The 25,839-nt window shown below is 38.7% G+C and overlaps 1 protein-coding gene across 1 annotated transcript in view; it reads left to right on the top strand.

The window, feature by feature from the left end:
• ITGA2 (integrin subunit alpha 2) overlaps positions 1-25,839 on the top strand; it is a 68,654-nt gene that overhangs the window by 22,046 nt on the left and 20,769 nt on the right. The window contains exons 3-17 of the mRNA XM_041424607.1: positions 4,536-4,645; positions 5,571-5,662; positions 9,458-9,572; positions 9,984-10,111; positions 11,238-11,386; positions 12,410-12,560; positions 12,988-13,153; positions 14,478-14,551; positions 15,861-15,999; positions 18,549-18,694; positions 19,399-19,542; positions 21,406-21,609; positions 22,379-22,515; positions 23,995-24,134; positions 25,089-25,240. Of these exons, the coding sequence (XP_041280541.1) occupies positions 4,536-4,645; positions 5,571-5,662; positions 9,458-9,572; positions 9,984-10,111; positions 11,238-11,386; positions 12,410-12,560; positions 12,988-13,153; positions 14,478-14,551; positions 15,861-15,999; positions 18,549-18,694; positions 19,399-19,542; positions 21,406-21,609; positions 22,379-22,515; positions 23,995-24,134; positions 25,089-25,240 (2,047 nt within the window). The remainder of the gene's footprint in view (positions 1-4,535; positions 4,646-5,570; positions 5,663-9,457; positions 9,573-9,983; positions 10,112-11,237; positions 11,387-12,409; positions 12,561-12,987; positions 13,154-14,477; positions 14,552-15,860; positions 16,000-18,548; positions 18,695-19,398; positions 19,543-21,405; positions 21,610-22,378; positions 22,516-23,994; positions 24,135-25,088; positions 25,241-25,839) is intronic.

Below are 25,839 nucleotides of genomic sequence, written 5' to 3'. Positions count from 1 at the left end.
AATGCTTTTTCCTACACACATGTGTCTTCAGACATATGCTCAGCTATGTTTGTGTGCTTAGAATTTGCAATTTTTAAAATTATTTTGGTTTTGAATTTGTATTGTGGGATTTTATTTTAAAATATTTTGTTTCATCTCACATGTCAGTAATGACACAATATACAGTGCACTTACTGGTGCATCTTATAATTATTGCACTACCAAAAGTAGTTTTAAAAATCATTGCCTACTGCTCACTGGTCACCAAATATAGTGGCCTTTCTCCTCATGTTCGGTGCGGCCTCTTCAGACCAGTAAGATATTTTGCCAAAAAGACACATTTCTGTATGAACTTCTGTTGAAGAAGATTTTAATGAGGAAGGCCATTTCTTTGGATGAGAGCAATTTTTTGATTTTTTTTTCTCCTAACAGAAGCTGCCATTGTTGCAGATCTCTCTTTTCAGTGCCAGAATCACTGCTAAAGCTGAGTTCTTTACCCAGTTTTGTTTTCCCTAACTGCATGCACCACAGTTTGCCCTTTTCCTGCTTGGAGAAGTTCTGGCTGCTTTTTTCTAGGACTTCTGAGTTTGTCACTCAAACTCTCTTGCCATAGCTTTTTGATTATTGTTGAAAGGATCAAAAGTTTTAGATGGTGAGAAGTGCTTTAGTGTGTGCAGAGAAGGATCTATGACCGTGAAGAGTTTTCTGATCTTCATATCTACTCACCACTTCCTGTAATTGTAGGAAAAAGGCCAGATGATATAAGAGGTTCTTTCTACTCTTATTTTCCTATTAGCCATCTTCGTGTTTAGAAAACAAAACACAACACAACACAATAAAAAGCAAATACATGAGAAGAGAGGGGAAAAAAAGTAAAGAAACTGGAAAATACAAAACATGCTCTGACAACAGCTGGGAATTCAGCCCTTTACTATGAATTCTGATTTTGCTTTCTGCTACATCACAGTTTGCTGATTACTAGCTTTGTCATGGTGTAATTTCCCAGAATTCCTGTTGCACTTTGATCTGCCACTCCTGCAGCTTGTGTGGTAAGGCATTGCTGCTGAACTTCATTTGACTTCCTAGTGCCATTGCTTTGTATACAGTGTCGGAACATGATTAGGGAGATGAATAATAAGAGCAGTAGCAATATTACATTATACTCACTATAGTATTTTGTAAAGATGGTCTGCAAGGATACGTAAAGAGGTTTTGTAAAAATAAATATTTAACTCGTAGCTGAAAAAGAGCCTTAATTAATACATTATACATTCTACAGTTTATTTGGAAACAAGCATTTTCAAGTATTTTAGTACTGCTTTCTTGCATTCTTTCCTGATATATTCCGTTTCGCTTTGTCTCATGTATCCTGTCTAATTACAGTAAAAAAATTTGTCGTTAGCAGGATGCTAGCCAGATACTCTCTTGCTGTCTTCACTTCTGATGTTTCAGAAAGATACACATGGATTTTCCCAGAGCAGTGTTGTGTAACTCCCTACTGTAATGGTTTATGTTAATTTTGAAAGGCAAGTAGGACTTTCTGATTTCTTATGTAGATTAAGGCTGGTATTAAATATTAAGTAAGGCAAAGAATACAAAAGAAATAGAAATTATGTTACTTCCTAGAGAATTATGTTACTTCCTAGAGAATTATGTTACTTCCTTTAAGGCTGGCAAAAGTAGAGGGCTAAGCTTGGCATAAGTCAGTTAATAATTTTTTCTCAGGCATGTATTGATGACAGTTAGACTAGTTAAGTCAAATAATGCGACGGGTTTAATTGCTCTGTTCATTTCTGAAATCACCATCAGTAACAGTTCTAAGTGTGAATTCAGTGTACGGAGTGGCATTTTTTGGCCTGCAATATAGGTATGACATTGAGATTCACAGACTGCAGATCTTCAAAGAATGCAGAAAAATAAATTAATAAAATAAATCCCAGCAAACTGTGAAGAGTGCAAGACAACTGAAAGACAAAATTAATTTTTTTTTTTATTTGGCATAGATTTAAATCTGGATTTAAAATGAGAAAAGTTCATCTTGTTTTGTCTTACATTTTCCTGTTTGCACCATGCAGCAACCTCAAGGTTAGTTTCAGGGGTAGCAAAAGTAAAATTATTTTGTGAATATCAAGTTTGAGAAGTCATAGTTCCTTGGTATAAGCGGATGTCTAGACTGCAGTTAATGTTGAGGGCAGGGAAATTGGGAGGCAAATAATGCCCATGGAATGAGCAAAAGTATGCATGCTTAAAAATGAGAGAACAGCTTTTAGCAAATAAATGCTAGATCAGGGATGATGTTTCTCTCTCTGCCAATAGAGCTTGGAGTTAGCTAGGGTTAGGCTTGGATTTGAGGTCAGCTTGTGCTCAAGCATGCCTCTCTTCTCCTTCTTCTCACTCACTCTTCTTGTGAGTGAAACTGTGCGCTCTGGGCTCTCAGGAAAACCTGTGGCTGCAGAGCTGTGCCAGCACAGTACAGAGATTCACAGTGAGTTTCATGACTAGATGGGAGTAGTTGCTGTGGGTATTTCCAAAATACAAGGCCATTCTCTGAACAGTAGCTATCATCCTGCAAGGACACTGAAATATGTTTGTCTTCTGGGAAACTTAGAAAAAAAAAGATGCAAGTGTTTATAAATGTACACAGTGCAACGTTCAGCTTGACAGTTAATGCTGGAAAGCTGTTCCAGTTTCAGATATTGCACACGCAGTGTTGCCAGTCATTTTAAAGCTGTTTCCTCTTTCCACAAAAACTCCTAACCCTTCTCTCCCATCAGCCCAGTTAGCATTTTATGCCCGTACCCAACTCAATAGTACCTAGCAAGGTAGGAGAGTGTAACACCATGTCTTCCTCCTTCTTCCTCCCACTATTGACCAGCTCCAGCCCTCCGTGTTACTGCAAGTATTTGCAGATTATGTTATCTGTTGGCACATGACCAGTGCAGTAGCTGCTTATGAGCTCTGTTTACTTGGTCCTGAGCAGTGGCAGTTCTGGTTTTCACTGTGCTGAAAAGGTCCAGAAGCACTCATAAAATAACAAGAAAATCAGAGGCCTCCTCACAACTACTGCAATTGTTGTGATAGAGTGTTTGTATGAAGCTAAGTTGCATATTTAGAGATGCGAGAAGAACACAAAGTCCTGTTCCTGCTGCCTGCATGATCACCCTTTTCCAACAAGGTAATTGAGAAGGAGTTAGGCATTTTTAAAATATCCAGACACAAAAGAAAGAGAATATGAAACCAAACACCCAGCTGCACTGATAAAATAATGTTATTTGTTTTTAATTGAGGTGAAATAAACTTAAAAAAGAAACTGCAGTTTAGCAGTATTTTCTCTGAGCCAGTGAGAAAGGTCTAAAACTCTTTCATGTGCATCCAAAACTTTTTGTCCTAACCATTTTATTCAAACTAACATCACAGCAGTAAAAGCAGATGATCCCTAGGAAGTTAATATATGTAGAAATTGCTTTAAAATATAATAATTTCACAATTTTTTTTTAATAGCACAAGGTATATTTGTGTTAGCTATCTATAAAATTTTAGAGAGTAGCAATTTTGCTTTAAACAACCTATTGATGGACCAAAAAAATATGATTTCTAATTTAATTCAGTATTCTGTATTGGGGCCCCATTGCTTGTCTTTGTACACTCTCCAAAATGGATTGCTTACTGCCATGGATTGTTCTGTTTGAAAATAAAGTCATATTGCTGCTGGAGCAAATACCCATAGTCCCTGCTTTTCAATAATCTGCTTTATTTTTAATAACCATCGAGATCATCATTTAGAGACTTCTGATGAAAGATAGGTGTTCTTAAGCAGTATTCCAAGAAGGTGAACTAAACAGTTTTGTGAAAGCTTTCAGATAAAAATGAAGAGTTTTGAGGAGCAGATGTTGGGGGGAACCTTATGGCAGATTAAATGAGTCAGAGAACATGAATCACTTTGTGTTGCAGGCAAAATTATCATAAGTATTAACTTTCTTGTTCAGGATTACAGAATTTGTGCAGCAGATTGTTACCAGCTTCAGTATTTTCTTTCTGACTCAGTGTTATCAAGGTGTGGTAGTGCTCAAGCTCAGACATAAGGATTTTATTGTTGCTGAGCAGATCCTGTAGATAATGCTTCTTATCAGTTAAAATAATAACCTAAAAGGAATCAGTTAGCCATTAACTGATAGAACAATAAGTAATATGTATCTTGATCCCCAACATACATATTTGTACATTTTTATGTGTCTATATATATATGAGTACCTTCACTGTATTTCTTCTGACCTGTGACATAATGTCACATTTTAAAAGATACACGTGTTGGAGGCAGATGAATCACCAAAGGCTCTCCTGTTCTTCTTCTCCACCAAAACTGTCTCTGGTGAATCCAGTGCAGTGTATTGCCATGCAAGTAAAGCTTCTGAACAGTTCTGGAGAAGACTCCTACACCTGAATGCTTTGGGTGCTCCTGGAAGCCTCTCTTCCTGTTACCTATAGTGAGCCATGCAATGCTGCTGCTGAACTTTTTCAGTATCATTAAGGACATAATGAAATTCCTTTTCCTTTAGGTTGTTGGTTGGTTCCCCCTGGAGTGGCTATCCTGCAAACAGAACTGGAGATATATACGCATGTCCTGTTGGTGTGTCCAAAAGCACATGTAAAAAATTGAATTTACAAGGTACGTTCTGACTAACAGTGTCTTGCTGCACTTGTTCAGTTTTCCCTTGTGTTTGTACGAGGCAAATCTACCTTATTAAAACTTTACATAACTAGCTGTCTGCATAATCTCAGGTTCTGTGAAGGCATGTGTGTGCTGCAGGGCCTCAGTGCTGCTGAGACGTGTCTGTCTGAGCAAAAATTGGTGCCTGCCACTGGACTCAGGCCAGGTGGTGCCAGCTGCTGGAGGCACTGAGGTTTGGGTTTCACCCACTGGAGCACCTGGGGTCTTTACCCTCCAGCCAAGGGGCAGGAGCACTGTGGGTCCCAAAGCCTGGCTGGTGGGCACAGGGCTCCATGCTGGCATCCAGGGCGGGTGCCTGTCCCTGTCCTCCCTAAACCAGATATGGGTGTGTGTCTGTGCTTGCCAGCTAGCTATCAAATGCAGCTCAGGTTTGGATATAGTGAAAATATGAGGCAGCAGGCTGTGCTGAGATGCCTCCTCTGTGTTTATTTATGGTGCAGATAATTTCTGCCCTCCACTGCCCCTTCCAGTTTTTTTGTCTAAAGCCTGATACTGGATCAGAGGAGTCTGGTGTCCTGAGGAATGTAACAGTAGCTACTCAGCTGCAGCTATTCAGCCAGCCAAAAACATGCAATAGGTAATTTTTTTTTCTTCCTCTCTTTTGCCTTCAGCTCTCTTGAGGGCAGATACTCTCAATGGCCATACTTAATGACCATTTATACTGATGTCTGTATTTGATGGTTAGCATTTTTTTCCCCCAAAGATTGGCTTTTGTTTCTTTTGTCTCAGAATTGTATGCAGCCATTCGGAAAAGGCACCTTAGATTATGAAAAATCAAGTTTTTGGAATGAAATCTAACTTAGTAAATTGCTTCTACATCTTATTTATTATTCTGTCATTACCTAATTTAATTTTATTTCAGCTTTAATAAATATTCCAAATGTGACTGAAATTAAAAAGGACATGAACCTTGGCTTGACTCTGATACAGAACTCAAAAACTGGAGGATTTTTGGTATGTATCAAGATCATATGCAGTACACACAGAAACTTCTGAAGAGAATTAAGAAACCAGAATTCTCCACATTTTTTCATAAGTCCAGGCTAAATGTATTTTATTATGCATCATGGATTAGTACATCCCACTGCAATTACCTAGGGTCCAAAATAAATTGTGAAATTTATCATTAATGTAGGAAAAATTGTGAGGTCTCCCCTTTGTTGTTTATCTAAACATCTTATCCAGTTAATGTCTCAGTAATTTAAGTCAGACAATATAGGCAAGAATATTTCCACCATTAAATCATTTAAGGCAGCCTTGTATAGTTCTGTTTGTGCTTTCAATGGACTTTATATAATCTCTATCATTCACACTTGCACTGGCACTCTTCTCCTGAGATATCAGTATTTCTAATCCCTTGGATTTGTGATGTGTTTTATTTGGTTAGTGAGCTTGGAAGAGAATGCATTTTCTCGGTGTAGATTTCACAAACCACTGTCCTTGGAGCTTGCAAAATACAATTCTTACTTGAAGGGAAGTGCATGCCTGTTAACATGCCTTTTTATAATCATAAGCATGAAAACTCTTGGTGTGTAGGTGTATTTCAGTTTGATGTAGCCATGTGCAGTACATAAGTAAAACAACAAAATACAGAGAAAAGAGCTCTAGGCTGTCCTTAAGTTTTGTATTTTTTGTTGCATCTTCCTAATCACAAAAGTATTCAAGTATTTATTATATTCATTAACATGTAGTTCAGTTTACTGAAGTAGTTAGAAGTATGCCTAATTCCAACCTTTCTAGAAGTTCTCATGGAATTAGTAAAGTAATTCATAACTTCAAAATACAGTAATTTTCTTGACTTGTGGCTTGAAAAGGCTTTGATTAAAAAAATCTTATTCTCTCTCTTGAGTAGTACTTTCAATTACTGTTAATGTCCTGTGCATACCCACTTCAGTCATTATGAGTAACTGCAGTGTTTAAAAATATCTCATGAAGGGAAATTTGTACTTTCTAATAATATTTGAACCTCTCTCAGTTAAAAAGTATTTCCTGATCTGCATGTTATTGATTGATTCTCTCTGAATTGCATGGATTTAAAAAAGAACTAAAAAAAAAAAACAACACAAAAAGCCAGTTGAACTCTAAAACATTAGACTCCAAGTCACGTTTTAATCAACAGCAGTTCTTTTTTGACATAAGGAGAACAAGGTTGTGGAGACAAGTGCTTATCTGTGACTCAGCCTCAACAAATACCAAAAGCCCCATGGTTTAGCTGTGGCAGGTATTGAACCCCATGCATGGACAGCCTGCTCATATTTGCAAGCTGCTTCCAGCTGGGACTTTGCTCCAAAACTCTTGTCTGTGGCAGCCGGCCTCCGTGATGGGCTCTGTGGGTTATTTCAGGGTTTCCTCCTCCCGCCTCACTCTTCTCCTTCCTCCTGCGGCCTCTCTGAGCCTCCATCTGCCTGCCCCAGTCTGTGCTGCGTGCTCAGTCCCTGGGCTCTCTGGCTTGGGAGCGTGACCCAGGCTGGCATGTCTGTGCTGCAGCTCCCAGTGCTGCTGGTTTGGCTGTTTGATGCCAGGGGATTGCTTCCCACAGGTGTTCTCAGCGCAGGGCAGTCATTTCCCACATGCTCATTACATTTTTGTGAGGCATGCTTAGTCCTGTTGGAGAGGTGCTGAAGAATTTCACTGATGGTTAACAAGTTTTTTCTGGATTTCCCATCTATATTTTTATCAAGTTTGTTTACTGAGCAGTGCTGTGCCTTTAGTTGAAAGAAGCAGCTCTCATCTCCCTGCATGTAAAATCTCCCTTCGTTATTTGACAGCCCACAACCACCTTTCTCCTTTGTCTTGCTAAACAAATAGAGTTTTTTTGGCTGAAATGTTCTTTTTAAAATACGTCTCTCTCAAGCATCAGTGACCAGGTCTCTGCTGCATTCCGCATGAGTCTTTCCCAGGCACTATACAATATATTTGGTATTTCCCCAACTCAACAGCTTCTTGTCACACATCTTTAAGCCATATTTGTTTTGCACGCTGGCTGCATGCTTGCAGATACCCTGCAGTCATCCAGTGCCTGATCCATCTGCTTCTCTCCCTTCCATTTAATGACCTTCCAGTCTATGCCCACATTTCTTAATATTAGTCCTGAAGGGCAAGTCTCCGTCCCTTTATAACTTTCTGCCTTTCAAGTTCATCTGTCCTTGATACGTGATGTTCCCTTCAGTAATGATGCATCTTAAATTTCTGACTTAAGCAATGCTAGAACATTAATTTTCCCCCATTTTTGTTCCTCTGAAGGTCAAAAAAGATTATTAGAACATTTTTGCATTTTGCTCCAAGACTAACATCACAGTTTTGAACTACAACCAATATAAAAAAAACCAAAAAAACAAAAAAAAAAAAAAAAAAAAAGAAAAAAAAGTTAGAAAATGGGCAAATAAGACTGATCTAAAAAGAACTTTAAATTAATTTTAAAGGCCAGTCAGTAACCGTCCTCCAGCTTCGTATAGATGATTTATTTTGTGCCTTTCACCTCTAAAAATCTGTCTTTTTCAGTAAGAACTAACCATGCCTTGTGTAGCAGCTAAAAAAAGCACTTATCTCAAGATCAGATAATGTGGATATACTTCCTTTCTCATCTAGAAAATCTGCCATCTGGTCAAATATCTTAGGATGGTTTGATGTTGTCTCTCACTGGGAAACCAAGTGGGTGATTTAGCTCATTTTCGACTTATTTTTGAATTTAATTGCTTTTTTCTGCCCTCTAGTATTCTTGAGAAAAGTCCCTTTTTTCCTAAGTAAAGGTGGGTGCAACCAGAGTGTATATATAAGGAAACTATAATTTCTCACAGACCGGTTGGAGAGAGGTTATGTAGAGGTTATATTTATTTCCTGGAGTTTATAATGTTTTCTCTTAAGAAGGAAATACACCCACCAACTCGCCACCTCAACCCACACACACACAAACACACACACACCTCCCCCTACATTCTCACGGCAAGATACCGTCTTGATACGTGGTTGATATCAGTACGTATAAAGATGTATAAAACGTAAATAACAGCAGGTTGAGCCAGCTGAAAATACTGCAGTTTACAGAGGTTGTTTCCAGCAGCGAAGCAGGGTCATTTTCCCCCAAAGCCAACGAAACACGTAGCGGGGGATGCGCGCCCAGGGGCAGACCTCTCCCGCTGGGGTAGGCGAGTGAGACAGTGCTCACCGCCAGCCGGGGAATGGTGCAGTTTATCCCCGGAATGCCAGGTGAATTCCCGGTGGGACGAGGGTTCGGAGGGGTCAGAGCTATCGGCCCCCCGCGCCGCTCGGGTCCCGGTTCCCTGCCCGGCTCCCGGCCCGGCTCCCTGCCCGCCCCGCTCGGGTCCCGGGTCCCGGTTCCCGGCCCGGCTCCCTGCCCGCCCCGCTCGGGTCCCGGGTCCCGGTTCCCGGCCCGGCTCCCTGCCCGCCCCGCTCGGGTCCCGGGCCCCGGTTCCCGGTTCCCGGCCCGGCTCCCTGCCCGCCCCTCTCGGCGCCGCCGCGCGTCCCCCGGTCCCGCCTGCGCGGGGCGCTGCCGCCACCTGGCGGCCGCCGTTGTCGCTGCAGCGCGGGTGGGCGGGATGGGCGTGGGACCCCCGGCAGGAATTCCTCTCCGTGGGGAACTGTGTGAAAGGGCGGCGCTGGCTGGCCCCGTAACCCCAGAGAGCTTCGCTGGTCCTATACGCCTGTCGTCCTGTTTGAGGCGGTTTTGTGTATAGATGAGACAAGTATTTGTTGTTTTTATTGTTTCTTTTTGTTGTTATTTTTTTCAAGACTTGTGGTCCCTTGTGGGCACAGCAGTGTGGAAGACAATACTATGCAACAGGAGTTTGTTCTGAAATCAGTCCAAGTTTTGAGATCTTAAGAAGCTTTTCTCCAGCTGTTCAAAGTAAGGCAACATGTACAAAATACATTCAATTTAAAAAAAAAAAAAACACCAAAACCAAACATATCAAACAAAATCAAGAGATAACTGTGTGTTGGGGACTGTTCATTTTGATTTCTTAAAAAAAAAAAAAAAAAAAAAAAGGTATGTGCTAAAAGCAAAATCCTGGGATCTGTATGTAAAGGCTGAATAATTGTGCTCTGATGCTGATGTAAATGTGCTCTTAGTCCTCTGTATTCAAAGGCATCACACCAGCGCAGGCTTGAAACCTCCATATGCTCTTATTGAGTCCTCATTCTGGCAAAGCCTCCTGATCTGAAGTGTTGCCTATGTGAATATGCACCTCTGGATTTAGCTGAGGAGTATACTGAGATTCGAAATGCATTTAATGTCCACTTCTTATTTTTGTTTTAGAGTGTTCCTCTGTTATAGATGTTGTGGTGGTTTGTGATGAGTCAAACAGCATTTATCCCTGGGATGCAGTGCGGGCATTTTTGAAAAAATTTGTCCAAGGCTTAGACATAGGCGTTAACAAGACCCAGGTAAGTCAAAGGCATATTTGAGAAAGACCAAAAAAACCCAAACAATTTTAAAGGAAACTAAGCGTGATTTTGTGTAACTACAGTACCTCACTCAAAGCCACAGATTACACAGTTATCCTACTCAATGTTGGGAATTTTATCTCATGGTTATCCTATTTCAAAAGGAATTAGTCATTGGTCCAAAATCTAAATTAACTGAAATAGAAGTCTATGTTGTATCTAGGGGAGTCAGATCTCTTTCACACAATAGATGTAAAAGTAGTTGAAAATAGCCTTTGGGGATGTGATAAAAGTAGAACAGACTTTTAATGGACTTTTCATACAACTCTTACTTTCCAACTGCTGCATCTTTAAAACAGGAACTTTTCCTGCCGGTTTACTCACTGATCTTTGAGTTTGTTTTTTTTTTTTTTTTCTTTTTGAGTTGATGATGGTAAGGAAAATTTTATTGCATTTTTTGTTTTAAACATCTTCTGTCTTTACAGTTGTCCATTTTCCCTAAACAGTTCTGAGAACAAAGACTGAGGCACTGGAAATCTCTCTCCCAAAGGCTGCCTTCTTCCTTGGGCTACTTTGGAAGTGAGGTGCTTAAAAGCTAGGCTTCCTGCTCAGTTCTTTCTGAACCTCACCTTTAGCATCTTCTTTTTTTTGCCTTCCTTTTAAATGCACATCTTATCTTACATCTTTAGCTTCACCTATATTAAAAACAAGTAGGGTTTGCAGTGCTGTAAAGTAACTAACCTCTAGGACTTCCTTAGAAGAGATCAGACTGAGGTGTTGTCAGCTTGTAGAACTGTTGCTATTTTCTCTTTTTTCCCAGAGCTCCTTGTATTATTGCTATCCATCAGCCCTTCCAGAAGTAACCAAGCAAACATTTAATGTCTACTATTTCAGATCATTTGCAGTAACATACTGTAGTCCATAACAAATGATACAAAGTGCAAGAGCATTTTAGCTTTCTTTGCTTTTCAAATGTGTTAATATTAATTGGTTTTATATGTGTTGAAAGAGAACTGTGCATTTGCAGACCTTTTACACCAACCTGATGCATAATAAGTAAGCACCATGATTCTATGTAAGTAACTGTAAATCATCATAATCTAACACCATTTTTTTTATTGCATAGGTGGGTCTAATTCAGTACGCGAATGATCCCCGAGTAGTCTTCAACTTGAATACATATCAAACCAAGGATGAGGTTGTTAAAGCAATGGAGAAAACATCTCAGAAGGGAGGAGATCTCACTAATACTTTCAAAGCCATTGATAATGCCAGGTGAGATGCATTGATGATCTACTGTGCAACTGTTGTAACTTACCTTACATGGCAATGAGAACATCTTGGACTTGATTCCCACTGGAAGTCCATGTGCCCAGGGCCTCTGGAGTAGGTTCCCAGCACTAGGCAGAATCCATCAGGTACATTTACAGTGTCCCATACAGACTGGTATGGGAATATGTAAACTAGAATTGCTGAAAAGCATATTGTTAACCATTGGCTTCAACTGTACTCTAAAGGAATTCTAGCACCCAACTAGAATTGCTTGTTATGTCACAGATCTGTAAACATGACAGTGCGTCAGAGTGGACAAGGTTTTGGGAAAGATACAAAGCACTGAAAGAAGCAAAGTTTATCCAGGGATTCGGTGGGCCCAGTAATATTTGTGTTTGCAGATCAGGCTTTGGTTGATTGCAGAGAAAATAAAATCTCTTGTCTGTTGTCAGCTTATCACTGCAGCACCATGAATGTGAAAACAACAGGGAAAATTTAAACCAGTGTTTAATGACTCGGAATACATATACAAACCAAATTGATTTCTCAACAAGAAGGTCCTGTTTTGAAGTTTTATGAAGTACAGAACGGTAGGCCAAAATACATGCTGAATCAAATGAACTTGAGAATTTGGTTTAGGAAACAGGCTCAGCTGTCAGTGGAGTCAATATTTGCAGTACTATTGAGAAGCCTATTATTAATTCTGTTCCATTTTTGTATGAGCTTGATGATGCCAATTCCTGGTGTCGTAAAACTTTAATAGTTCTGATACAATCCCCTTTTCATTTAGAAATATTTGTACCAAAAAAAAAAATACTGTTTTCCCTGGAATTTACATTTTTATCAGAAACACCACCCAGTCCTTCCAGTCCTACTTTTTTTTTTTTTCTGCTTCTTTGGTTACATTTCTTATGCACTACAGAACCAACTTGTTCTAATTCAGTGATGGACATATCCATTACAGTGAATGTGCTGGATTCCATCCATGATGGATTGATGTGTGATAAACCCAATGTTTTATAACAGACAGTATGCCTTCTCAGCTGAGTCGGGAGGACGCCCGACAGCCACAAAGGTCATGGTTGTTGTGACAGACGGTGAATCACATGATGGCTCCAGACTGAAAACAGTGATAGGTAAATGCAATGAAGACAATATAACCAGATTTGGCATTGCTGTAAGTAATTCTGAAATTATACATTACTTCATGTTTGAAAGATTGTTTTGCTATGTATGTGTCATCTACAAGTTCTATACAAAAGTGGTATGTAATGCACACATTGTTACATTGGTGAGACTGAAGCAAAGGCAAATTAATCCTCTGAACTGAGGGAAATACTGGTCTTTTCACTGGCTGAAAAAGCAATTTAATTGCCTGAGCAACTTCAGTGATTTTCTCCCTTGTCAGGCCTTATATGCTTTTCCTATCTGAATGGTCCTTTGCATAGGAATGAACTCTAATGAGCAATTCAGTAATATGAACAAGGTAACTTTTTTTAAACTATGTAGAATATTTGCTAAAATAATACAGGAAGAAATGGAGTAGGACCATGATCTCTCTTTCTCTCCTCTTATTTTGCTGTTTGTTTGTTTCTTTACACAAGGTTTTGGGATACTTAATAAGGCATGAGCTTGACACTAAAAACTTAATTAAAGAAATCAAGGGAATTGCTAGTCACCCAACAGAGAAGTATTTCTTCAATGTGTCATCTGAGGCTGCACTACTGGAAGAAGCAGGAACGCTTGGAGAACGCATTTTTAGTATAGAAGGTAAAATGCTCAATGTCCTTGAAAATTTAGATCTGATTCTCCCAGCTGATGAGCCTAGGATTTTATTTAGCTTCCGTTTAGTGCAGTATTGTGAAAATGAGGGGTAGCTGGAATTGCAGGCTTCTGCCTGCTCTTCTGTTCTCAGGTGGCCTCTGGTTTTCACAGGTGTTCCCCCAGCTGCTCCACCCCTAATTAGCCTGAACCTTAAGTTAATTTATGAGGTTTGGAGAAAACATTCCCCAGCTAATGAAAATTTCTGTCATGTCATGAGCTTCAGGCATGGGGACTTTTCCACATGCAACCAAATATATTTGTTACTACCAGGAGAATAAGGGTGTCTGTATGCTTATGAGCTTCACCTGTGTGAATCCTAAGCTATTTTTAAATTCAAAACAAAACAAAAAAAAGCCATACCATCAAAAAAAAAAAAAAAACAACAAAACCCCAAAACAAACAAAAAACACAATAAAAAAACCAAACCCACAACCCATACAAAATGAACTAGAAGACTAGGTTGCTTATTACAGAACTGAAAATGCAATTTGTGTAGTGCCTGTCAGGCCCCCTCCCTAGCACCACCCACACTCCTGTGTATTGCTCAGAGGAAGGTGTTGCAGAGGTGACACAGAGAAACTTTGGCTGTCCCAAAAGCCAGCTTTTAAATTTAACTTAAATTCAGACCTTGCCTTGGAGGTGTGTAACTTGCTGTCTGTTCTCTAAGAAGCTTATGTCTACCACTTTCCTGTGCTCAAGAAGGAATCTTCCCTTCTCTTTCACCTTAATTTATTCTTTGCTAGGCCCATGATGCTGCTCAAAGCAAGGGAATAGGTCTTTTTACTGAGTACTCCCACTGAATTCCTATCCATCTACCTTAGGAAATGGATCTCACAGCATTTCTCAAGACAATTGCAACAGTTGTTTAGGAGTCCTATACGAAAGTAAAAAAATTCTATTCTGTTTGGAAGTTGTGAATATACAGTCATTAAAGTTGTTAATTTCAGGGTATTAATGCTTCCTAGTTAACACAAAAATGGACCAACCACAATGGCAAGTCTGTGCAAACTGATCCAAACCATCTTGACCATCATCTTCTGCCCTTTTCTTGGAAGAGACTTATAGCATGGCTCTTGGCTCTATCTCATCAATTTGCCATTAAATCCTCCAAATTTTCTACAGTTTACCAGCTCTGATTTCCATTGCTTGTAAATGCTTTAGCCAAATTGGTGGATATACACAGCCCCTATATAGCTAAACTCAGAGGCAGCAAGACTGGATTTTGTGTGGTTACATAGAGATAACCATATATACCTATCTGTTTTACCAGGTACTGATCAAGGTGATACTTTCCAAATGGAAATGTCACAGGTGGGCTTCAGTGCATCTTACTCACAGAAAAAGGTATGTGAGTTTAATTATTTATTGATACAAATAGATGTACATATACATGAATGTAAGAAAAGAGAAATAAAAACACAATGTCCAATTTTAAGAACATTTTACATGCAGAATATCAAATTATCCTTTAATTTTTTTTTACTTGAATATATATTAATAAGTATAATTATATTGTAATTTGTTTCATGTGTTAATTTTGAGATGTGTTAATACAATGATTTCAGTGATTTCTGAGTTCATGTAGCAGGAAAAATTTAATTCCTCCTTGTGACTAGCTATATTGTAAAGCTGGCAGGCAGCCACCAAAATATAAATAAATCAAATCTGAAAATAATTTCTCTATAAATTACAAAATTAATTATATTTGTTTAAAGTGTATTTCACTTAAAAATTAGAACCAAAAAATCAGATATATTTTAGTGCTAATAAATTTTAAGATTATCAGATAAGTCCTCCTTGTAAAATCCAAATATGGTTCAATCAGCTTTCAACTGAAAATACAAGAAGGTTGTTTCTTTCTCATAACCCTTAAAGATGAATAAAATAATTTTTATAAGTCATTTGTATTTGCATAAATTGAAGTTTTGAATTATGAAGCAGTTGATGCTAAGAAATGGAAAAAAAAAGAGAAACATATGGGCATTTTATCAGGAAAATGACACATTCAATTTTATTGCAGTTTTCTGTAACAGTATGTCAGTTTAGTGAAGAATTTTAATAACTTGAATAAACTAAACTATGTTTGTTTTCTATGTACAAGATAAGTGTTTCTGTATGAAGCATTCTGCATAATCAGCCATGCTAATTTGGATTTTAGATTTAACTGTTCTCTCAGGAACATCTTTCATAAAGAATTAACCATACCTATTCACATCAGCTTTTGTGTGCTGTCATTGGCGCATTTGCTGTCAAGAAAAGGACCTTTAGCTTTTTTGTACAGCTGCATTTGTGTCATCCTCAGTCTTACGAGGATCATGGGTGCACAAAAGCATGGACTTAGTAAGCCCAACCCCAGCGTGGACAGACATAAGAAATGATCAGTGTTAAAATAAACCCATTTTATCATGAGTTGCAGTGCCACTGGAACTAAAGCAGTCACTTACCCTCTTGCAGTCAAAGGGTGATAATGCCTTTTAATGGGGCAGTAAACTCCTGCATGTAGGGAGCAACTAGGAGCAGCTCCAGTCAGCTGCCTGCAGGCTTTACTGCCTTAAACACAGTGATGTAGGAGATTATGCACAGAACCTTCAGCTTTGCTCACACTTTTTCTAAATCAGGTAGTTCTAAAATGTAGACTTTTATTTTTTTAAAGGATGTTCTGCTGCTGGGTGCAGTTGGGGCCTATGACTGGAGTGGAACAGTAGTTCAGGAGTCTTCAGACAGAGCCACCACCTTTCCAAGCCATGTGTTTGAGAAGATTCTACAGGACAGAAATCATAGCTCATATCTAGGTAAGGGGTTGAAATACAAATCTGGAAATATATGAAACCTTGATTAAGATATTAAAGAAGTTGGAAAGTTCTCCCCTAGCCAGATTTGTGTTAAGAAATTATTTCAGAATGTGAAAAGAATTTTTGGTCAAAAAGGATTATTTTTTACTAGTCAACAGTTCATTGAATAAAAACTTGAATTATTTTTAAGTCCTACTAATATCAAAGTGGTAAGCTGAAAAAAAAATCAGTCTTTGTGCCTGCTGTGGTTTAACCCCAGCTAGCAGCTAAGCAGCCGCTCAGTCAGTCCTCTTAAGGGGAGTGAGAATGCAGGAGAGTTAGAAGAGTCAAAGTGAATGAACTTCTGGGTTGAGATACAGACAGATAAAGTGAAAGTCAAACATGCAAACAAAGCAAATCAAGGGGATTTATTCACCACTTTCCGTGGGCAGACAGGTCGTTCAGCCATCTCCAGGACAGCAGGGCTCCAACACACACAACTGTGACTTGGGAAGTCAAATGCCATCACCCTGAACATCCCCTCCTTCCTCCTCCAGCTTTATAGGCTGAGTGTGCCAGCACATGGACTGGGATACCCCTGCAGCCATTCCAGGGCAGCTGCCCTGGCTGTGTTCCCTCCCAGCTCCCTGCGAGCCCTCCCAGCCTCCTCGCTGCTGGGACACACGGAGGAGCAAAAAAGGCCTTGACACTGTCAGTAGTAACTAAAACATCCCTGTGTTATCAACACTGTTGCTATCATAAATCCAAATCACAGCTCCACACCAGCTGCTGTGAAGAAAATTAACTGTATTCCAGCCAAAACCAGCACAGTTACAGAGACAAAATAAATTGTGGGATTTGAAAGGGCTGCTTAATGAATTACACTGATCATTATGAGTTGCTTCTTCCCCAGTTCGATGTGGATGAGAAGGTGATTGACTTTCTATTGTTTTATATGTGCTTGCTGTTTTCTTAGCCTTTTCCAGTTCAGTTTATAGGTTTTTAATATTACTACCACTTAATAGAGATTTTAGTTATAATCTCCATATGTATTTTTGACATGCTTTTGTGACCCAGTAAAGCCTGTCTGTATTCTCAGTTCATTGAACTGCTTCCGGTAAATCTTCAATATGCCTGTTCTGCTGTTTCATCCCTGAATAATGGTACTACATTAAGCATCTATGACTTTCTCATTCTTAAAGGTATTTAATAATTTCCTCTCTTTGCAATGAACATAATCTTTTTTTCCCCCTATGGCTCAGCATTACTTCCATCCAACAAAGTGAATAAATCTAAACCCAAGCAAATAAGCAGCAGCTCTTTTGCATGTATGATCTCTTCCGACTTTCCCTTACTTCATTTTCTTAATAATTTTTAAAAACTCAGGTATTTTCCTTTCTCTACAAGGCAGTTTCAGTGTATTTACATTAATCTTTCTGGAGCAAACAATGTTGTGGCCTTTATTTCTCCTCCACTTTCTGTCCTCCAGTAGGAGCTCCCCATCCCAGCTCTCTTTCACCAGAGAAAGACCACTTCTGCTTGGGAGAGCATAAGTTAAGGAGCTGCTAAAACATCACAGCCTGTTCTGCCACCCTGCTCTGCATGGCACCCACTCACTTCAAATTATTGTATTCTGTGTTGATTAGGAAGGTGTGTACTTAACTTGCAGAATAAAATCTCATTTTGTTGCTCATTGAACTTCCAGTCACAAAAGTTGTTCTCACCTTGTATCTGAACAAAAAATCTGAATTAGGCTGGTGTGATGTAAAGAGCAAGGCATAATCCTTTTAGACTGTGCTCCTCATATTGTTCTGCTACTTGCTAAAGATCTGCATATTGTGTCCCATCACTGGCATTTTGTGATTGAGTTTAACTGTAGACTTTATAAAGGATGACTTTGTTTTCGTTGCTTAAAATAAATTTGCTGGAACTAAACCACAGAAATCTGAAGTATGCACTAATGCTACGTTTATACTGCTAACACATTTACATTTTTACAGGTATTAAATGACGTTTCCTGAAAGCAAATAAATGCTAGAATAATGGTAATGAGGATTAAAATGTTCAAAGAAGTTCAATCAACCCTTCAGCTAGCAAGCTGTTAGTGTAGCCTCTTCTATTCAGACAAACCACTGGCCTGTGGTTTAGTGAGCTGTGGGAAAATGCGCTGCAAACTTTGCAGAAGCTAGGTGTTGCTCCCTAGTTTGAAGTCTGGTTCAAACAGTCATCTCATGTTTATTTCTTCTTTCCAAGGATACTCTTTGCATGTTTTTTTTTTTTCCTGTCTCCTTCACAAGCATGACATTTTTGTGGTCTACATTTTACTGAATAGGCTAAGCTATTGTATTATTCTGTAAACCTGCTTCAGCTTGATCTGTGTGTCATTGTTCTCTCCAGGAGAATATTGCAAATTTTATGCATATGTGACAGCATAACTTCCCATCTGGAATCATCACTGTGTGCAATTAACATACCAGACTGACTCATCCTCTGTGCCTTTATGGATAACCAATTGATAAACTGTAATTAACGATCTCTTACATATGTTAAATGTTGACTTCTATACCCAGGTTATTCTGTTGCTGTTCTCTCAACTATGAGCTCTGTCTATTTTGTTGCTGGCGCACCAAGATCCAACTACACTGGCAGAGTGGTGGTTTATAATGTTGACAGTGATGGTAATGTTGCAATTGTGCAGTCACAGAGAGGCGAGCAGGCAAGTATATTTTGGTCATGAATACAGACTTTCAGGAATCTTTTTTTATTGACCCAGCAGTAAATTGCAATTTGTTTTGAAAATTCCTCTTTGTCTCAAAGCATTTAAAATCCACTTGAACTTTTCTCTGCCACTAGACTATTTAAATGAGGTTAGCTGTTGCTCTTAAACAGTATTTTAGGAAGTCATCCAATTAGTGGCAAAAGATAATATACAATTCTAACTAATGTATTCTTCTGTCAAAAATTCAAATCAGGAGATACTCAGTAAACTCTGCTCTGTCTGAGAAATTGTGAAGTAGATGACAGAAGAAGACAGATATAGAAGCTCAATCTCTTTTTCTCTTTGGAAAAGAGGAATGGTTTTAGGTGGTTTTGGTATCATCTTTAGGACAAATCTGAGATTAGATCAGAGGCTGGGTAGTTCATGTGCAGTTATAGAAAAATAAATACCTCCCATATCTTACTTTCTGTTGGTATTTGTATTGCTGAGAGGTAAAGCCATAGCAGCGACTATGGGACAGAAATAGTGAAATATTTGTAAGAATATTATTCTTCCAATAATGGAGTATGCTACAGAGTAATTAAATTCATCAACATTCAGTAGCATTGGGATATAACTGGATGTAAGTTTTCTGGATCAGGGGCTAAAACATAATTTACAAAAACCATATACAGCAACAGCCCATTTGCTTCTGATTTCAGATTGGCTCCTACTTTGGCAGTGTGGTGTGTTCAGTGGATGTCGACAGAGATTCTGTGACAGATGTGCTGCTTGTGGGTGCACCAATGTTTATGAATGACCTAAAGAAGGAAGAAGGGAGAGTATACATGTTTTCCATCACAAAGGTAAAAATGGTTCAAGCCAGCATTACTTAGGGCTAATTTCTTTCAAATCAGATTGGCCACATGGATGCTGAAGGGCCTTTGGCCTCTCCAGATCCTCAAAGTCACTATTTAGTGACTTTTTCTTTTCAAAGTGTTAGAAATATTTCAAGTGACTTTTTTTTTTTTTTTTTTTTTTAACAAGAAACAGAGCATGTGCTTATCCTGGGATGTGGCATAAGGGCAGGGATGAATATTGCCAAGCCTTCCTGGTTAGAGGGATGTGTGTGGAGGCCTTTCCAATGCTGCCTTACACGTTCTGCTTTTCAGTAGTAGCTGCAAACTTGCCCCAGAGCTGCTTGTGCGTGTAATCTGGGAATTAGGCAGCTGGAACAGACCAAAATGGAGCCAATGAGCAAGGCAGTAGCTAAGCACTGTTAGTGGTCAGGGGCCTGGTGTTCTCAGTGTCTCCCTGGTCCTGGTAATGTACTTCATGCTAATATAGCATGGGTTGGCTGTATCTCTGAAAAACCTAGCTCAAGGCTTTTGCTAAGTAATTTGCCATTTGTTTTTGGTGAATGTATTCAATGCCTGACAGTATTCCCAAAGCAGTTCTAAGAAATGCTCTTTTACCAGCTTTCTGCATTGTTTCATAGATTCTAATACTGGATGGTTACCATAACTCTTGTTGTCCCCTCTATTCAGTAAAGCTTAGTTATTTGTCTGATGCTTGACTGACAGTACTTTTTATTCAGACCCATAGTAGTGTTTTCAGAGCTGAGCCCTCTGGCATTTTTGAATCAGTCTTTCATTCACTGGATGTCTGCAAAGTAAATTAATCTCTGACATCCATCAGAGAAAACAGAAAATTATCTCTTTACCAGGTAAATTGCAATCAAATAAATAGAGAGGAAGGACCGTGCTCCTCAGCAGGACCTCAGTCAGAGCATCATGATGCAACAGGAAACTACCCTAAAACAATTTCAACGTAGATGGAGGAGGTGAAAGTTGGCAGCTGGCATTGGTCTTTTTGCCTGTGGTATCAGACATGAGATATGAAAGAAAAGAAAAATGAAAGGATTTGTTTTTCTTTGCTTTTGAAAACCAAATAAATTGGAAGGCTATCTTACAATATTTAGTTATTTTCAAATGTTTGGTTTAAATTTTAAATAGGAAAGAATAATGAAATGTGCTTTTAATGTTTTTTAAAAATAATCTGGATTTGTGCAAGTTGTACCCGTTGCGCAAGTAATACTAGTCATTTTTAATAAATAACTTGGCTGTTATTTCTAAAATTTTAAGCACAGTATGGTAACTGAAGTTAAAGGTGAGAATGCTATTTGCCAGAGTTGCATTTAATCTAGTGTAAATGGGTTTATTTAACTATGAAGATCTCCAGTCTTTCTTTCTTCATTGGCATTGGAGAGGTCAGGAGTTTACCATTTGGACACATGTTTTTTGCATTAGTTTAGTAAGGAAATTCCATTTCTATTTCAAAGAATTATGTCCAGTTACATAATTTCCATTCCCTCTGCATAAAAACCAGTAATCCAAAACTGGAAACTGTATTTTTCAATGTATTGTGAAACTTCAGAACAGTCAGATGAGGACAGAGAGGGCATTTAAGCTTCATACATATGGTTATATTTGCTGTTAGTACTTTGCATAGCATGCTTTGATTTTGCTGTGTAATTCTTGCCAAGACTTTGAGACATAATGCAAACTGAATGGCCAGTACAATGGGGAAGGAATTCAATGTTGAGCTATCTGAGGGGAATGTACTGGAAAACAGAAACAAAAAACAATGCACATAGATGCTGCTCCTAGGTCTAAGCTGGTGCAATGATAGCTGTGTTTCTACTTTTTCTTACTTTTCAATTTTTAAAGAGAATCTTGGATCAACAAGAACTCTTGGAAGGTCCACAGGGATCAGAAAATGCACGCTTTGGATCAGCAATTGCAGCACTTGCAGACATTGATTTGGATGGTTCTAATGATGTTGTAATAGGTGCACCACTGGAAAACCAAAACTCAGGAGCAATTTACATTTATAATGGATTTCAAAAGACTATACGTACCAAATATTCTCAGGTAAATAACTGTGTTGCATAATGCTGTACTCAGTGCCTTTAAATCTGCTAGAAGGTTTTCTGTGCTTTAATTGGCTACTGTTTCAACCTCTTAAAGGAATACTGTTATTTTCATGGTTTATTTCACATTTTGTGCCTCTCCCTCTTTCAGCTGTCATGTCAACATATTCAGGCTGATGTTGTGGTGGTTATAAATGAACCATATAGAGGAAAAGGATGTGCAGGATGCTCATTCTGAGCCATTTTGATGCCTGAGTGTGAAGTCAACTACTATCCTAAAACTGACACCATTATTTTCAGGTTTTTAGTGTTGATGTACAGCAATGAAGATTAGATAAATCCCAGCTCTGCAAATTACAAATACATAGTATTAAAGGGAAAGTCTTTCACTGGTCTTCATATATACTATAATGGTAATCTTATTGTCACTTTCTATGCAGATTTTCTGGTTGTAACAAGTATTTGTCAGAACTCCTATTAAGCTTCATATTCTTTGAGTTGCTCAATGTGAGATGGAAAAAGTTTCCAGCTGTATCTGGCATACAGCAGTCAGTTGATCTGCTCCCAAGACAGAAAAATCTAGTCCTTTGTTTGCTCCAATAGAGGAGAAAGAAGTGCTGCAAAAGCTTCTGAGAAAACACGCACAAATGCATTTTGTTAAACAATGCATTGCATATGCAGGGAGTATCTGTGAAAATCTATTAATTAGGCTACTATCTATGGACTTAAGCATGCTTTGGCAAACTCAGTAACCAAACTCTCTTTCCCAGAAAATCTTAGGATTGGATTCTGCTTTTGGACAAAAGCTCCAATTCTTTGGAAGATCAGTAGATGGCCATAGAGACTTAGATGACGATGGCATTACTGACATATCGGTTGGTGCTGATGGAAATGTGGTTGTGCTATGGTTAGTATACTCTTTCTTAGAAAGGAAGCAGTTAGTACTTCAGATGCAGCAGTTTAAGGTGCAGTTAATTAAACAGGAAAAATAAGCAAATTTAAAAGCTCTTTTGTTACATATGTTCAGTGCTAGCACACTTACTGCCTCATCACTGCTATCAAAACTAGCTTCAAAAAGAGCATTAAACTAAATCTCTTTTAGGCGTTTATCATTAAACCACTGAAAGCCAAGGCAGCACACAGGGCAGAGCCAAGGCATGTGGGAGGAAACCAGGTGGCAGAGCTTCCCTCCCTGATGGGAGGGACCTGACCAGGAATGAGAGGGCCAGGAGACATCTTCCTGCTACTGCTGTGCAGGCACATTGTCCTGAGGGAAGGGACAGCAGCAGGAAGTGGGGCTTGATGGAGGGTGTTTTTAACAGTAGGCTGTGTACCTCAGTAGCCACAGTATAATTTTGACAGCTGAGCCTGAGACAGATGAAGCCATGTCTCACACAACCTCTGTGACCTTTACTGGCTGATAGCCTGGTATGGGGGGAGTGTTGTCCTGCAGGGTAAGGACAGAGAGCAGTAATAGAGAGTTGACAACTAGTTCTGGCAAGAAACACATTTTTAATGGCACATTGCCTTTGCCACAGAAGTCAGAGTACTTTCACAAAATATAAAAAAGGTTTCACAGAACCCAAATCTTCTGCCTGCCTAAGTAGGCTGTGATTTCCACTCCTTGCTTGAAAAGCTAAATTCAAATGCTGTTTCCTTTCCTATCTGTTGCCTGTCTTTATGCCTGAGGCTCCCCATTGTAAGAAAAATATCAGTGAATTGCTACTTCTTTCGTAATGAAACAAGATAATTAAAAATGAATGGTCAGTTTGGACTTTTGACTGCTGCTGCTGCTGCTGCTGGGAATTTCATTAAAGAAAATTATGCTCCTTGAAGTACCAGCATTTATTGAGATTTGATTAATGAAGATGCTCATTCTTCTTTCACTCCGACATTCGGGCTGATTAATGCATTTCATTTTGATGAAAGTGTTTGTTTTTACATGTAGAGTTCCTTTGAAACTTTTCTTCAAAATCTTGATTAATTACATCAAAGTTGTTTTTCAGAAAAATTAGATTATTAAATAAAATGAAGAATTACCCACTCTCACCTTCCCAGAAGAGCTCTAAAGGAGCAGAAGGTTACTTATTTGGAAAATAGGCCAAGAGCTTCATTCTCTGATACCTTGAGGGATTGATTAGAGCATAGGATGAAGCCATCAATCAGCTATTAATTTGACATGAAAATACGTATTATTATTACTGTAAGCAATGATATCAACAAATTCTTGTATACCTAAGGAAAAATAATTTTAGTAGTGCCATTAAAAGAAATTTACATTGGGAACAAAAAGAATCAATACTGACATTTACAGTGTTAGACAAGACCTTCTGTGTTACCTAGTGTTCTTCAAAACCCCATGTAACTTCTAAAATATATTTTTCAGGTCAAGAGGCATTGCAAATGTGTCCATAACTGCTTCATTTAAACCCGAGAAAATCAGTCTGCTGAACAAGAGTACAGATATAACTGTCAAAATATGTTTTCAGGCTTCATTTAGACCTGCTAAGAAAAATAATCAAGTGGGTAAGAGTATTTTGATGATTTGTCTTATATTAATTTCTTCAAAAGTCCATTATTTAAATGAGTAATGGAGAGCCTAAATATGTATTAGATTGAATGTCAAGAATCAGAAAATCAATGTAACACTTAAGTGCTTGAGAAAGTGTTTTTAAGACCTAATTCATCACTGGCTCCATACTCTGAAAAGTGGGGATTTAACAGTATAGAGGACAGCTGTGTCCTTGTTGTTCAACAATCCCCAAAAATGCAAATCATGAGGAGTTAGGTTCATCCAACCTTCTGTTTACAACAGCAGGCTGCATACTTTTCCTTGTCAGAAAAAGAAAACTAAATATTTTCCAGAGGGTCAGAGCAGTTTTCAGTGGGAGGAAGCTCTTCTTTTCAGAGCACAGTGAATATTTCTGTGACCAGCAGTGGGCTCCCATGAAGTTTTTAAGTTCAGTCTCACAGACAACACCAGTTGGACTGCTTCAGTGCTACATAAAGTGCCTTTAGGAACTCACGGTTTTAAGCTATGAAATAACAATGAACTTTCACAACATAATAGTCATAAAACAAAGAGGGGGTGGCAGAAATTATTATGTGATTGAAGAGAAGATGCAGATTGTTTAAAGTCATCTCTGAGTTCAGTGGTGTTGTTGGAAGGCCCCTTTATCTAGAGTAACCCTGGCCCTGCTGACTGGCTTCTTGCCTGAGCTGCAGGCTCAGACATCTGCAATGGAGGCTGGATTGATTGCCATTTGATGTGCCTCTTGCAGATCAGGACCCAAACCTGTTTGACTGCTTTGGAAAACACAAGAGAAAGTATTTTCATTTTGAAACTGCTCTGTGTTTAGCTGTGAAAAACATGGAATTCTTAGTGTGGTTTGGAAAGCCTGGTCCCTATAAAATTGAGCATAGTAATGAGATCATGGGCAACCATGCTCAGTCGACAGTGTACTGTTATTCTTCCTGCAGCTATAAAGTACAATGCAACATTGGATGCAGATCTCCAGTCCTCCAGAGTGACTTCTAGAGGATTTTTCAAAGAAAATAATGAAAGGTACATGCAGAGGGATCTTGTGGTGCATCATGAAGAGAATTGTGTTCATGATGTCTTCAGTGTACAAGTAAGTACAATTGCAAGCACTCTTGTATAACAGAAGATCAGAGGAAGGCATGGATTAATTTTTGTCTGTAATGTGAATTTCATGCATGGTGTACTGAATTATTTATATTTCCCAAATCCCCCCAGCTGAAAAATACATAATAAGATTATGATTTCATAGAAACAAATAACTGTCACATTCAGTACAGATTTTTAGGATAGAAAAGAGGGGTCTTAATTGTGCTATTCAGCTTTGGTGTAATATAGGGCCCATGGTCTATAGTTTAAATAGATTTTAATTTCCCTCTGAGTAGACTCTTTTGTAAGAACTAAAACATTAATGGAGATATTGTCTTCAAACTAACATTCAGGCAGATTTTGCATGCATCCTAACCCCTGGTACACACCAAGGAATTAAATTAAAATAAGCAGGTCTCCATTTTTATCCAGAGCCAAAAAAACTGAACAGAGCCCTGAGACTTGCCTTAAGCTCTGTTGCATGATATTAGGACAGGTAGATGACTTCTGTCCCTGCTCTGGTTTGCAGTGACCTATTGATCACATTTAGTGCCATATGGAACAGTGAGCTACAGGGCTAGAAGATTATTTATCCAGGACTGA

The sequence above is a fragment of the Onychostruthus taczanowskii genome, unplaced genomic scaffold (assembly GCF_017590055.1).
Source record: "Onychostruthus taczanowskii isolate IOZ18803 unplaced genomic scaffold, ASM1759005v1 scaffold83, whole genome shotgun sequence".
Taxonomy (NCBI): Eukaryota; Metazoa; Chordata; class Aves; order Passeriformes; family Passeridae; genus Onychostruthus; species Onychostruthus taczanowskii.
The sequence above is the reverse complement of the archived record's forward strand: the minus strand, read 5'-3'. Positions and strand labels throughout refer to the sequence as shown.